This window comes from Eleutherodactylus coqui, chromosome 10 (genome assembly GCF_035609145.1).
Source record: "Eleutherodactylus coqui strain aEleCoq1 chromosome 10, aEleCoq1.hap1, whole genome shotgun sequence".
NCBI lineage: Eukaryota > Metazoa > Chordata > Amphibia > Anura > Eleutherodactylidae > Eleutherodactylus > Eleutherodactylus coqui.
Window position 1 is genome coordinate 48,546,456 of NC_089846.1, and position 15,510 is coordinate 48,561,965.

The 15,510-nt window shown below is 44.1% G+C and overlaps 1 protein-coding gene across 1 annotated transcript in view; it reads left to right on the top strand.

Moving 5' to 3' along the window:
- The first annotated feature begins 217 nt into the window (after positions 1–217).
- The window catches only part of STARD8 (StAR related lipid transfer domain containing 8), a 131,165-nt gene continuing 115,872 nt past the window's right edge, over positions 218–15,510 (top strand). The window contains exons 1-2 of the mRNA XM_066580984.1: positions 218–341; positions 13,135–13,168. Coding sequence (XP_066437081.1) covers positions 288–341; positions 13,135–13,168 — 88 coding nt within the window. The 5' untranslated portion in view covers positions 218–287. The remainder of the gene's footprint in view (positions 342–13,134; positions 13,169–15,510) is intronic.

The following is a 15,510-nucleotide window of genomic DNA, read 5'->3' on the forward strand; positions in this document are numbered from 1 at the left end:
TAAATAGACTCCATTTAGATTGAGCGTGTTTTCCCTTGAATCGTGTGGTGTACTAGGCAGATAGTGCCAAAGTTGAGCACAAACTGTGCCAACTTGTCTCATCCAGAGATGCTATTCCAACCAACAGGATAACGGTGCTGGATTTGAATCAACCACTCAGCCTTCCTCTCCTCCCTCCTTCCTCACTGACAGCTCCTTCTACAGCTGTTCTGTTTCCAATGGAGCTGCTAAGAACTGCCTGCGTATTAGGATCTACTCTACCCCAAATCCCCCTGTGAGGGTTCCCTATGATCAGCATGCCTCTGCTGGATCTATTCAGGGCTTGTTTCAAGCGTGCAAAGGTAATATGGGACATGGAGCAAGTGACAGCTGTGTGCATGTATAGGATAGGCACCGTTACAAATGATGGATCTGAATACAGAAATAAGATATCATCCTGGGAAAAAAGTTATGGATACAGAACCGTCGTACTGGATTATAGATGGCTGAGAGGACTGGCATGTGTGCATTCTTCCCCCGGTCTCCATATTTGCTGGAATTTAAAATACGCAGTTTGCGGGTTTTTTTCTTCCAGAGCACAAAGTTTGGTTATTCATGAAATCACTCTTTTGAGTTAACTCAGTGCAGTGCCCGGTTGTGGAGCGATGACAGAATTTCAATTACTATGTAGCAACTTGTAAAGCTCTAGAAATGTAGCAGAGCAGAAGTTTTTTGTTTTTTTAGGACTGCAAGGAAGGGTATTTATTAACTTAACTTAAGAGGATTAGATGCACAGTCAATGCAAAAAGTTAAAAGATAGATAGATAGATAGATAGATAGATAGATAGATAGATAGATAGATAGATAGATAGATAGATAGATAGATAGATAGATAGATAGATAGATAGATAGATAGATAGATAGATAGATAGATGGGTGGGTGGGTGGGTGGATGGATGGATGGGTGGATGGATGGATAGGTAGGTAGGTAGATAGATAGAAAGAATAGGCTGAATCTCCTATCTATCTATCTATCTATCTATCTATCTATCTATCTATCTATCTATCTATCTATCTATCTATCTATCATGTTTGTATTTATCAGTCTAATACAATCATTGATTCTTAACTGACATGGAACCTTTTGGACACTTTTTTTTAATACAAATAAAAGGGATTTGCAATTTTTTAATTAAAATAGTTTTCCTTTTAGCTTGGGATCATATATACTACAATACAATGCAGGCTTGTTCCATCTGACATCTCTGTGACTTCCCTGTCCTCAGGGTTACTCTCACCTATCCTCAAAGCCAATCTAAATTCAAATCCTGTGTGATTTGCATTCATTTTATCAGTTGTTTTTGTAATAGTTGAGCTTACATCATCCTTCAGGAGAGTGAGAATCTGGCTGCAGATAGTCATCAGAAAGCTCACAGAATGGGATCTAGCAGCTTGCACTGTATTGTATTTCATACAAGCTGCACAAGCAAAATGCACAAAACATTAATAACAGCCAATTGCAAATCTGTTTTGTTTGTAGAACTACTTGCAATACAATAAAAAGTGTTCAAAGTGCTTCAGTTTTGTACTATATCTACATCAGTATACAGTACCTGTAACGTACCTGCATGTCCTTTGTGTTGGGCACCATCACTTTGAAGCTTTAGTATTCTCCATATGTCTCTTTAATTTTGACCTGTGTGTTTCCTGGTTCTTCACACCTGTCTATGAGGTTCTGTGAGTGCACCAATCAGTTTGTCTCTCCAGCAGCCAATGACTGTGCTCATTACTCTTATGAACCTGCTAATTTTCCCAAACTCTGCCTGTAATTGTAGAGTTCTCCTGGGTCTCTGTTCTTCTGATTACCTGAACCAATTCTGACTTTTAATACCTGTTTTGTTCTGCTTTGTACCTGCTGCTCGCTTTACCTGCATCTGATCTGATCTGATTCCTATGTACATGAATTCTGACCTCAGCTTGCCTGACTTGCCATTTGCCTGCCATCTTGTTCCTAATAGTCCCCCTGGTATTTGACCCTGCTCTGTTCCTGACCCTGATATATCATACTATTCTACCTTCTGACTACCTGGTAGTGCCCCCCTCTGGTTCATTTGACCTGGTTGGTGGTTCGCTAATCTAGTGACACTACTTTTGTATCATAGCAGCAAAGACCAAATCCCCCAAAAGGGGGTTAAAAGGGTGAAGAATTGCAGTCCCTAGCAACGGCTAATCAAAGTGTCCAACGCAAAACCTGATTGTGGATGTGCATTTGCTGGATAGGCTATTCCTTCCTTGACACAAAAGTCATTGTAGTTTGCGCTCTATCCCTTTGTGCGCTTCACATCTGTGTCTCTTCGACCAGCTGAGAATTTCATTGATCTGTTTATATTTTTGATGTTTGTGTCATGTCTTTGTGATTTAATGTTTTCTTCTAAAAATGTGCTGTTCAGAGGAATTCTGCTTTTGCAAACAAATACCACCAAAGGCCAAATGCCCACGGATGAATTATCGCTGCAGAATTCGTGGTCAGACACCCGCGGTGAATTCTGCAGCAATGTCCGTCCATGCTGTGGTAAACGATTCTCCCCTACCTACAAGCGGAAATCAACTGCGATTTTCCGCTCGAGGGGGAGAATCGCAGTATGTTCTCTTTGGTGCAGAAAATTGCACGCATGGCTTCCAGTGCATATGCGCAGTGCAGCGCATGACGTGGCGGCCGTGGGCGGTGACGCGATTTCCCACTGTGAGCACAGTGGAAGTGTCGCGGGATGGATGGCTTCCATTGACTGCAATGGAAGCCATGCGTGCAATTTTCTGCACCAAAGAGAACATACTGCGATTCTCCCCCTCGAGCGGAAAATCGCAGTTGATTTCCGCTTGTAGGTAGGGGAGAATCGTTTACCACAGCATGGACGGACATTGCTGCAGAATTCACCGCGGGTGTCTGACCACGAATTCTGCAGCAATGTCCGTCCATGCTGTGGTAAACGATTCTCCCCTACCTACAAGCGGAAATCACCTGCCATTTTCCGCTCGAGGGGGAGAATCGCAGTATGTTCTCTTTGGTGCAGAAAATTGCACGCATGGCTTCCATTGCAGTCAATGGAAGCCATCCATCCCGCGACACTTCCACTGTGCTCACAGTGGGAAATCGCGTCACCGCCCAGGGCCGCCACGTCATGTGCTGCACTGCGCATATGCACTGGCTCGCTGTCTGAGATGCTTGCAGCGGATCTGGACAGGTGAGTATAGGGTCTCTGGGGGCTCCGGGTATGATTCTGCTGTGATATTTCACAGTCGGAATCCGACCCGGCCGTGGGAATGAGGCTTAAAAGTGCAAATTCAGTTTTGATTGTGATTTCCCAAGTAACAAATGTAAGATATAAGGGTGGTGTCACATCTGTGGTCGGAGGTCCCATCACAGACCCGGCACAAAGTACTGGAAAAAGTAGGTCTTGCTCAATTTTCGTACATTTTGCACAGCAAAGGTCCCATAGATGTCTACAAGAGGTGTGCAAATACTCAATGGGAAGGGTGACACACTGTGCGAAACGTGGGGAAAAGAACACATCTGGACCTCATTAGGCTTAAATCGCCAATTAAGCAACGGAAAGCTTGTGTCACGCATGCGTGTGAACTGGCCCTGCATGTGCAAAAAGTACAGAGATATGCGCAGACATGTGCGCAAATCAACCTCATCAGACCTCGTTCATGTGCCAATACGTTGCTCTGAGGCGAGCGTTTTTTGCGCATACACTCGGGTGAAGCCGTCCTAAATGGTGTAGATTTGGACACGCTCTTTGTGGTGGATCTGCTGTGGATTTGAATCCTTGTATTTAACCCTTTCCGAACCACTGTCTGACATCTTCCAACATTCTGATTGAAGCCTGTACATCTCCAATGTGGGAAGACGTCCGGTAGGGTATTCTTACTGTATATTACTGGCCTCTCTGGCATGTTCCATACTGCAGTACTGGCTCTAGCCAGCAGATGGCGCCATTGTAAATTGGCAGAAAGTGAAAGCCCCCTAGAAAACCCTGAATTCAAGATTGGATTGCAAAGGGTTAAAAAGTTGAAATCTACAATGTAAATCCGTGTCATAACCAGGTACGCAGTGGATTTAGAATCTGCAGTGTTTTTCAAAAACTTGTTTATCGTGATAACTCAATGACTTGATGATTGCTGGGCGCTTCCTCCAGAAGTAATGATCACTCAGCGAATGGAGGGGCAGAAGGCTGGGGATTGCTTCCGTCTGTCTACCTCCATTAACAGTAAACAGGCAGATGCTCATAGATGAACAACTGCCTGTTCACAAGGCTGATCTTTGTTTGATTTTTCTGCTTGCAGAAACTGAGCGAGGAATAATAAGCGAACAAATCATCATTCGTCATTCAGTCGCTGGCCACATTTACACCTAATGATTATCGTTAAGATTCCCGCGACAATCGTTCTAAATAACCCATATCGCAACTATAGTAGTTGTGTAGAATAAGAAATGCAGCTCTACTATGCCGACACACCGGCTGCTAAATCTGCAGTTGAAATTGTTTTTCAAACAGATGCCCCCTTCCACACGCCAATGATCGTCAACTAATAATGCCCCTATGAACATTGGGTCACTCCGCCATCGCCCTCTGTAAACAGGGCGGCAGTCAGCTGATGAAAAGCAAACATCTGTTAGACAGCTGATTGGCTCATTTGTGCTACCGAAAAAATCACAGTTGTTGGCAATACATCTCGTGTGAACAAGGGATGTGCTGGCGACAGGGATGGAAGCATGTGGGTCCGTACGGGGAAACAGGCGGGAGTAGAGGGAAAAGAGAGGCATCGTTGGAGTTAGTAGGGCCATAACTGCAAAGCTATGCAGCTGCCCTGCCGACATAAATAAATGAAAGATCCTCTTTAAGGTGTCTGCAAAGCTATCAGCGCGAATGAGAATCACACCCGCAAAAAGGCGCTGAAGTGAAGCCATTCATTTCAATGGTTTCATTCTCCGGAGCGTGTTTCTCGTGCAGAATTCCTACTTGCGAGAAAAGATAGTTCCTGCCCTAGCTTTCCGGTTTTCTTTGCTTGCGCAATAGCGGCAGGGTTTGAAAAGTGAGAGAAAAACCTAAGACTTCTAACTTGTTCATGTGCACATACGCACCACTGCGTTGAGCATATATGCTTATGCATTCATCTGTTTAAGTCCTAAGGCTGGCTTCACATGAGCAAATTTGCATGTGCAAAAATTTGTGTACAAAATAGACAGAGAACAGAACCCATTTATTTCGATGGGTACACTCACATTTCTGTGATATTTTTTCATTTTTAGGGCTCTTTTACATGGGCGTCAAAAGCACACAGAATCCTTCCATCTCCCCTGCAGGGGAAACCCTCCATCCCCGCTGCGGGGGAATTCCTTCATCTCCCCTTGCCGGCTGGCTCGCATAGTCTCCCTTAGGAGTCTATGGAGGCTTGTGCGATTTTCTGCCAAGAGATAGCTCTTGACCTATTTTTTCACACTGCAGGGAATTTCAGTTGCTGATTTGCTACAAATCGCTCATCTGAACTTTTCTATAGGAAACCATTGGTTGTATTAGTCGCAATTTTTTGAGGCATGTAACTTAGCTGCAGAAAATCATCTGTGTAAAAGAGGCCTGATTGTGTTCAGCCACGTTTATACACATTTTAATGTTTTGCTATTTTTGTACACTAAAATATATATATATATTTTTAAGGAATTACTTGTGTTGCCGCATTCTAAGAGCCATAACATTTTTCCATCTAGTCTATATTGATCCCATTTTTCGGAACATATAACATTTTGGCCGCTTTTTTCTTTTCCTTTTCAGAGGCAATATTTCACAAAATCTACAATTCTGGCATGGTTTTATTTTTTCACGGTGTTCACCATGTGGTATAAATAATATGTTAAATGAACTACGTGGGTCAGTACGATTATACCAAATTTATAGAGTTTTTAACATCTTGCTACGTTTTTACACTTTTTCTAAAAAAGATGCATTTTTTTGTATTGTTACATTCAAAGACTCAAAAGCCTTTTTTTTTCAATCCATGATGCTGTTTTAGATTTTTTTCAAATTCTTCTTTTTATTGCTGTTTGGTGATACATATGACTTTTTTTGATTTCTTCCTATTTTGTTTTTAGTGAGGAAAGATATATATAATTAGCTATTTTTGCCAATTTTTTTTTCCTGTGGGTCATTATGAACATGACTATACCAAATTTGTGAAGATTTAAAAAATTTTTTTTTTATATACTTGTAGTAATGGGTAAAGGTGGGGCTTTAACTTTTTAATATTTTTTTTTCAGTTTTTATATTTGTCCCATTATGTCACTAAGGGCTCATGCAGATGAGCGTAGTTGCCAGCGCTGCTAGCATCGAGAAAAGCTCACTACTAACAGTGCTGTGAAGATCGCGTGAACGGGCTGCTTGAATCAGCCCGTTCACATGCTTCATGGTGCGAGCTGCGTGCTTTCAAGGCTCCCATAGGAGCTTATGGAAAATATGCAGCCGACGTGCGAGTTTGCACTCGCATGTCCAATTTTTTGTTAGGTGTGCAGACTTTCGCGCATCTAACAACTTCCATGTGAGCGCTTCTATTGGTTCCTATTAGAAGCGTGTTCTGTGCACTGCTAGCAGCGCAGGAAACTGCGCTCGTCTGCATGAGCCCTAAGTTTGATTTTTGGTATAATACGCTGCTATACTTTAGTGTGGATGGCATACACAAACCTCATCTTCTGGGCTCCAGGTGCCATAGCAACCCATCAGGATTCCCACGATCATATTGTGGGGCCCAATAGCTAACAGAAGGAGCCCCCTTCCTCTGTCAGCCTTCTACTTGCTGTGGTTGCATTGACCATGGCATGTAAAGGGTAAAACAGCAGGGATCGATGGTTTCTCTAACCCCCACTGTTAGAACAAGTGCCCTGCTGCCCCTGTTGCTACTGGCACTGGAGACCCATACCGGTATTTTCTTGCAGCATTGTTAGAAGTTGTTTGCATCAGAATAAGGCCTCTTTCACACGGGATTGACAGCGATATCGCAGCTGTGTTCTGTGCGACATCACTGCGTTTTCTCAGCACGATATAACAATTATGTGGCGCTACAAAGTTTTGCTGAGATTTTCAGGGGGTGCTTTAAATATAAGCCCTACCCAGAAAATAAACCCTAGCTACATTAAAAAGAAACAACAAACAATGCATTCCCTAACAGGCCCTGTCCGCTCAGCCGCAATTCTCCTTCTGAAGCTCCGTCAAACTTGTCTGTAGTCCTCAGCCAGCGATTTCTGGTGAGGGGGTTAAATTCCCACCTCCAAGAAGCGCTGGCTCTGATTGGCTGAGCCGCGGCGCTTGAGAACCAATCACTGCAGCACTTGATGAACCAATCGCAGCCATTCAATGCGCTGCATATTAGTTTCTGCAGTGTAGCAGGGAGTATTATCTATTGAAAGAATCACTGTCTTTAGGGAATTTAGGTTTGGATTGGACGCCAAGATCTGAGCTGTACTTAAAAGGCTATGGGACACCTTTAGGCTGGGTTCTCACAGGGCGGATTCTCGGCGGAAATTTCGCGGTTTGGCTGCAGCGAAAAACTGCAAGAATTCCGCCGGGAGAACCGCTGCTGCAAAACCCGCTGTGGCTTTAAAGCGGCCCGGTTGCTCGCCCTTCTGCTGCGGCTGGCGCTCCCATAGAGGAGAGCGCGGCCGTAGCGGAAAAAAAAAATGCTGCGGTCGGCAAATACACGCCGCAGCGGCGGCTTCTGCCGGCTTAGCCGCAGCGGATTTGCTATCCCGTGTGGACGAGATTTCTGAGAAATCTCGTCCACATAGCTAGCTAATCCTGGCATTAGCGGCCGCATGCGGATTTGCCTCGGCGAAATTCCGCACGGAATTTCCGCGGCAAATCCACCCCGTGTGAACCCAGTCTTACGTTGCTCTCACACAGCCCACTTTTTACCGCGATTAGCATAGCGTTTCAAACGCCACACTAATTATGGTACGAGTCTATTGATTTTAATGGGGCTTGGCTTTGCAGACCTACGCTCGAACATGGTGTTTCTAGCGCTGTCTGCACTATTTTCACGCATTTTAGAGCTTTTTACGTACTTCATCATCTATCACAATGATGGGGTATGTTAAAAACGCTGTACAGTACGTTCAAATATGCTGCTCAAAATCACGGTAAAATGCTGTAATTTCCAAGCGGCATTTTCTGTACGCATGTTTGAGCAGCATTAGGGCCATTTTTTTTTACTTAAATGTATGTATTTTTGGCTTAAAAGCATGGAAATAGGGTTTAATTACCATTTTTGCTTATGCAACTTCTGTATATCACAACAAGTAATAATTGGATGATAGGAGATCTAGGAATCCCTTCTTTCGGCTTTAGACGTAACAAGTCAGATTGAAGCTCATTGACAGATATATATTTTCTTTTAGTCACAGATGCCATCCGGGGTCTCTGTGGTCAGATGTTGGCTTGTTGTGATCTCAGGCTCTGCTTATTTAGGGACTTAAACATTTTTCCTTTCATTCCCCATCTCACAATAACCCATCCGGAAGTGACCCTTCTATATTTATCAGCAGATCTCCAAGGCCACATCTGCAGCAAATTATGCTTGTTTGTGATGGTGTGTGAACGGGCCGACCCTGGGGCTAGAAGCTGATTTTGGGGTTAGCACATTACGCTGCTAGACACTGGCTCCATAAACATTGCCTCCCCAGGGACACAATGGTACAAGATCTCAGATCATGCCATTATCACCTGGTGGGGCCATTATAACCTCTTTATACCTGATGATTTGCTTATATAGTTTTCTATGATGAATTTATAGGCAGCGACCATTTAAAGCTTTACATTGGAACTGGGGCGTCCTATAATGAGCATTCATATATTTCAGTCATTAAAGGCTGCAGATCCAACTCAAACTGCCAGAAGAAAAAGTGCTGCATGCAGTGCTTCATCTTCCATCCAAAAGCCAGGGAGCTGAGCGGAAACCAAATAACCCCATTATAGTCAATGGGATCTGTTTGGCATTCTTCGGCCGCAGGGATTCCCCTTCCCCGAAGACCACCCTATGACTTTCACACTGTAGTTTCTATTGTGCTCCGTGTCGACTTGGGTTTCTTCTATGCCACAAACGGCATTGAGATGGAAACCTATAACATGAAGGTAGCCTACCTTCTTATGTACGAAATATGATGTGTGCTCCCTGATCACCCTCTAGTGTGTCTCTATGTGTCTGGTCTCTGTGCTCCCAATGTCTGCAGTGTGGTCTTATGGGTGACCAGAGACTGTAGGCAGGCGTTCCCGATTGCTAGGAAACCAAGTGTCTTGGAAGCCAAGGCAGGAGGAGCCGGACACTGGCATGGGTTCACACTCAGCACAGTGAGAGGATTGTGTCTGAAGAAGAGAAGGCTCAAAAAAGAAGCCCATGATTTTAGCTGGTTATAGAAAGAATCGGGGCTAAGAGAAGGGGCTGTGTGCAAGGCTCAGGGCTGCAAACCTGAACTTAAAGATCATGGACAGACAACTTTTTTTATGGACAAATTGGAAAACAATCATGAATGATAAAACTTCTGAGTGATACATATTTGTAGGTCAGAAAGTGATATGAGCTCATTACTAGCATTTACTGTAAAATGACGATGATTACCATCATAATGAGCCTTCAAAAAATGATAGATGCATCTAGGTGTATTTCCATGGACATTGGAATAAGTGCCCTATTTTTTTAGACTGTCCAGGAATTTCTGGAAGGTTGGCAACCCTGGTCATCCATCCTAGCACTCTGCCTGGCCAACACGTAAAATAGTATTGTCGCAACTAGGGCCCATAGACATACGTGGCCAATACTAGGGCCCAAGCAAGGTGTCCTTTGCAGAGGTTCTCTTGCAATGTGGTAAAAACTTAAGACCGGGACAGGCCACGTTGTAGAGGGTGCCTCCTCCTCAAAAACCCATGGCAATTTTTAGACCAAGCAAAATTTGGAGTAGTGTGTCCAGAGAGCCTATAGCATAACCAGGCATGGCATGTTCAGTTTGCCAACCTCAGTTCAAGACTGCCCACCGCTAAGTTTATCCGGAGTGTTCATTAAGGAGATTTGGCTCAGGAACGCTATATTTTCTCCTTAGGGAGAGCATCCAGAAGGTGAGTGAGCGAGGAGACTTATGAGGCCATTCATGGTGCTCTGGGTAATATGCAAATAAGTGAGATGGAGCAATACCTCTGCAGCGCCACCTATTGGAAGGCAGCATTCCTGCAAGTCAATGTTAGACTCTTCATACAGGCCTTGTAACAATGACTGGGAACTGAAAGCCAAGCCAGAATCCATTCACAGACAGCTGTTTCAGGGTGATTGCCCCTCATCAGTGTGCAGTGGGTTACTGGCTTGACTAGCAAGAGGCCTGTGACGTGGGTCAGGAACGTTTAAGGAGATTTTGTGTTTGACCAGAACTCGGAGCCAGCTTTGACCTTGATCGGAATATCTGAGTAATCTGACACACAGGGTCGTGCTGTGTGACAACACCAGGCAGCATATCTCAAAGCCGAATAGTCGCTGTCTTAGCAGCAGATAACAGCAGAATGGCAGTAATCACACTGAACTCTTCCCCTTTTCATGCTGCATCTTGATGCTATTTTCCTATAAGTAAGTTTAGGCGGAGAACAACTATAAAGTTTAATATCACTTTCAAAGTTATTTCTGTTCCTTAGTGACAGCGTCTGTGTAATACTTCCTAAATTACATGTTTATGACAAATCTCCATAGCTTTTCTGTTAATCGTATGCTGAGTCATAGCAGGCAAGACCAAACTATATTTACTGCAGTTCACATGTCTGCTACGTGGAATTCAACAGGAAGGAGGAGGGGCTGTTCATAGAAACAAGAATTCTGAGCAGCGGAATTACCTGCTGAAAATCCACAATGTATACAGTACAAGCCATATGGGGGAGATTTTAAAGCAATTGTCCAATTACTGGACAGCCCCTTTTCAATATGATCCCACTAAATAATAAACAGAGAGATACTTACCGCTCCGCAGGAGCCAAGATCCAGCGCTGCAACCTCCGGTGGTCCCGGGGATGGTCGTGACAGCTAATGTCACAGAAAATCACGTGACTACTACAGCCAATGCGAGGCTACAGTGTCACATTCTAGGTGCTCAGGATTTGAGCGCCGATGCCAGGATAACAGGCGGTGATGCCGCAGCGATCACCTGATTTCCTGTGACATCATCTGTTGCAGGAATCACCAGGACCGCAGGGGCAGCAGCGCTGGATACCATGAGCAGTGGAGGGGTACATTATTTTCACACAGGGGATCCTATTAAAAAGGGGCTGTCCAGTAACTGAACAACTCCTTTAAAATCTCCTCCGCATGGCTTGTATTTACAATTCATGTACAGGCAATTTCGCTGCGGAAACTCCACAGGACATTTGTAGTGGCCCGAATGAGTCCTACAAAAGCGCCTTGCCTTCAAATAGCGGCGCTGAGTTCATGTATAACCAGCAGGGGTTAAACAATACTTAATTTGCCCTATGGCAGAGCTATTAATAGTCTGTCAGGTGGACAGTTAATTTTGATTGGTTGCTGGCAGATTGAACTCTGATTGGCTGCAAGCCAGTGGAGTGCCAGTTGGGAGGCAGATGATCGTGCAGCTCTGGGGAGTGAAGAAAGAGAGAGGCAGGAGAGGAGTCGTGTCGTAGTAATAGTGAGAAGATAGTCAGATCAGAACAGTAAAGTACACAGAGGGTTTGTCAGTAAGTCGGATGTTAAACAAGTGAACTGTATAGTTAGTCGGTGTTATCATGTGTGTAGTTGAGAGGAGTTAATCAGACAAGTCAGGAAGTTAGTAAAAATCTTCGGGTGTCCATCAGAGAGAGAGGGACAGTGTTAGTCTGTATGGAGAGTGAGTTAGGATTACCGAGAGAAGAGTTGTTGGATCCATAGGCGAGGTGCGGCCTGTCACAGTAGAGTCCCTGTGAGGTGGCCGAGACACGAGAGGTAAAACACAGAAGTATACATTTTACCCTCTCCTATGTATACATTTAAGTATACATAGGAGAGTGCCCCAAATACAGAGCAGAGTTATAATTGCGGACACCAGAGCCATGGAATACCCTCACAAAGTGGGCCAAAATGAAGGTGTACACTGCTCACAGTTAACACTACTGAAGCGCCATTAAACCGGCCCAAGGAAAACTACCAGTCCTGCCATATGTTACCCCGAGCATCATCTCTGTCTGTAACCTGAAGAACCCCATGTAGATCATTCCTGTTGATGATACTTCTAACATGTAAAGAGAATAACCACTTTTACTGTAAGGCTTGTATGTTTCCACTTATATATATGATCACTAGTACTGACATCAGCAAAGAAATGGAAAAGAAAGTGATTACATTTTAATCCCTGGTTCTTGTGATTTCATAATTGCACCACATTTAACATTCTTGTGCTAATGTAGCACTGGCGTCACGATTTACTAATAAAATAGATAATAACTAATAAAAGTCACAATAACGCAGTGAAGGGCCCATTGTGGCTCTGACACAGACGACAGGGAGTCGCTTCAGAGCACCTAAGCAGCCGCCTTTTGCATATATACCACATATGAACATATCCATAAGGTTGCTTTCACATGACTGTGAAACGCGTGTGAGATTTGTGTGTTGCGAGATGCAGAATATGAACCCCATTCTTTGGAATGGAGTTAGTTGCATGAGCGAAGTTTGAAAAAAGTTGCCAGCTACTCGGAATGCATCACCCATTGATTTCAGTGGGACCTTTAATGCATCGCTCGGTTATCGCATGCTGTGTGATGTGCATGCGAGTGTCATGCGAAGTCTACCACCATGAGAAACACCTCCGATGCTCTATCGTGCGTGAGACTCAGAGAGGGTCAGAATTCCACAGATGCGATTTAGCCTGAAAGATGTGGATGAGTTGTTACTAGTCTCCCCCGTGTGTTGTGGACCCGCGGTGCAGATTTAGTGGGGTGAAATCCGTGAATTACACATGCAGATATTGTCATCAAAATCCACAGTCAGATTTGTACCCTGCCTGAAGAATACACCATAAACTAACGCTTCTTATGTAAAACAGTCTCTGTACTTCACGATTAAAAGGCTTTTTCTTTTCTTTTGCAGCTGTTTGTATCCCAGAAGGACAAGAAAGCTGAAGGTAAGCCGGGTACCCCTGACATAACTGACTCATTCGCATTTACAGGGTGGTCCAAAGGTATGGAGACACCTAAATAAGTGGAAAACGGTGGTAGGGAACGCCATCTTGTGTGTGGTATGTTGCTAAGGTGCAGGGGACAAATTTGAGAGTGGCGGGGTCCAAAAGGTGGCCATTTTGAAAGCTGCCGTCTTGGAACCAAGTGGATATTTTCAAATTGGTAGAGGTGCATGTAACATATGTGTCTGATGCGGGCTTTGATGCTATGATGTGGGCTTTTACAAAACAAAACTAGGATGTCTGTAGCAGTATTGTTACGTCCACTTTTTGGCAGGTCCAGCACACAACCTGTTTGTCAAAATTTGGCAAGCAATTTGACAACTGTGCCGTGGCGAATGGGTGGTCTGTTAGGCGGTGGACCATTGAAATCTGCTGCAATGACTTGGGTACTGCGCTCCCCGGAGAGCAGCTCTGTCCTTTCCTCGCGTGTTAATCTCGTAGCTATATCTGTGTGTGTAACAAAGAGAAAATTGGTAATAGCTTTTACAGGAATAAAGGTTTGTCACATTGACACACAGATTTGGATTCTTCGTCAAACCCTCTATTGGATACATATATCACATGCACTTCTTCCCATTTGAAAATATTGGCCGTTGTGTTGGACTCCACCCATCACAGATCAGCCCCCTTCCCCTCCTTATTATGCCACACTCAGGTCCGTGGTCCCGACCGTGGTTTTCCATTTATTCGTGTGTCTTCATATCTTTGGACAACCCTGTATATATCAGCGCTACGTTAACAGATCCAAGCACTTTATATTCTCTAAACTAATAGATTACAGGATCTGCACCAAAATCCACAGGTCTCAATGCAGATATTGGGAAACCACCCTTGGTTTGTGGCAATGTTTAGAGCCATTGTATTCACATCAGCTTTTTTTTACTTGGACTAACAATTTGAGTAAAAAAATTGCAGCATGTCGTATTCTTATCCGATTCCCGGAGGCGAATAGTTTGTGCACGTGTGTGGCGTCCCGCGCATCAGACAGCACATTGACGGGGTATGCCTGTGCTGTCTGATACATGTTGGCTGTACTTACACAGGCAAGTGCAAAATAAACCTCATCTGCATTGTACTCATTTTGTCTGCAATTTGCCTGCATCTACAATGCCTTTCTGCATTTAAAATACGTTATTTGCATCGCTGTATATGCGGTTTTCACTTGCGGTCTTCTCATGGATTAAAAAAAAAATCCTGTCCAATAGTTAAAACGGTAAAAGTCCCATTGCACTTGCATGTGAATACATTTTTTCATGCACCCATGGGAAAAAATGGGCCATTCTCACAGCAGAATTGCCCCAAAATACGTCACGCTGAGATTTTTTGATATCAGTTCTAGCAAAAAAAGCGTTGGTATAAGTGAGAGCATTGAAAATAATTGGCTCTTCTCACTTATGGTTTCTGTGTGTGTCACAATCACACAGAGCTTGTGTAAGAATGTCACCTGTGTGAGTACAGCCTGAGGGCTTATTCACACGACCGTATTTATGCTGCTGTTTCGGCGCATTAGAAAAAAAAAACACACCTAAAACGCAACCATGCGAAGCATTGGATTTCAATGGCTTCATTCAGATGAATGTTTTTTTTTCTGCGCAAAATGTACGCGCGTGAAAAAAAAAGACGTACACGATCATTTTCGGCCGTATATTTTATACGCGTCGTGAAAAGATCTTGCCCTATCTTTCGATGTGATATGCAGGAAGCTCTCATAGACTTCAATGGAAGATGTGGATAAAGGGAGGGGGAGGGAGGTACCCTGCATACATCAGTGGGAAAAGAAGACAGCTGGCCCTAATTGATCTTTATTGATCATTGCTTGCCATTGGTTCTGCATATTTTTTAACATTCACGCAGCAGAGCCCCGTGTGAATGCCTTTAAATACGCGTTGCGTATGGGTGAACGTAAAAACGCATTTGGTTGTGTAAAGTAGGCCTAAGGGCTTATTGACAAGAGTGTATATTGGCCACAGTTTTCACGGACGGCCGATATACACTACCATCTGAGCTGTCCTCACCCTCATCGGCTCTCTGCCTCTCTCCTCCCCTCCGGCTGTTTGCAATGGGAGGGAGGGTAGGGGGCTAAGTCCCGCCCCTTCACTCATCCGCAGCCAGCAATGGGAGGGGCGGTGGCAGAGATTAGCTGTGAATAAGCCCTAAGGCCATATTTACATAGGCATGAAAAACACGTGAGTTCTGTACATTTGTGAGGCGTACAGAACTCGCCTGTTGTAATAACCTAATATTACTATGGGTGTATTTATATGGGTGATTTTTCTGGCTTTGGC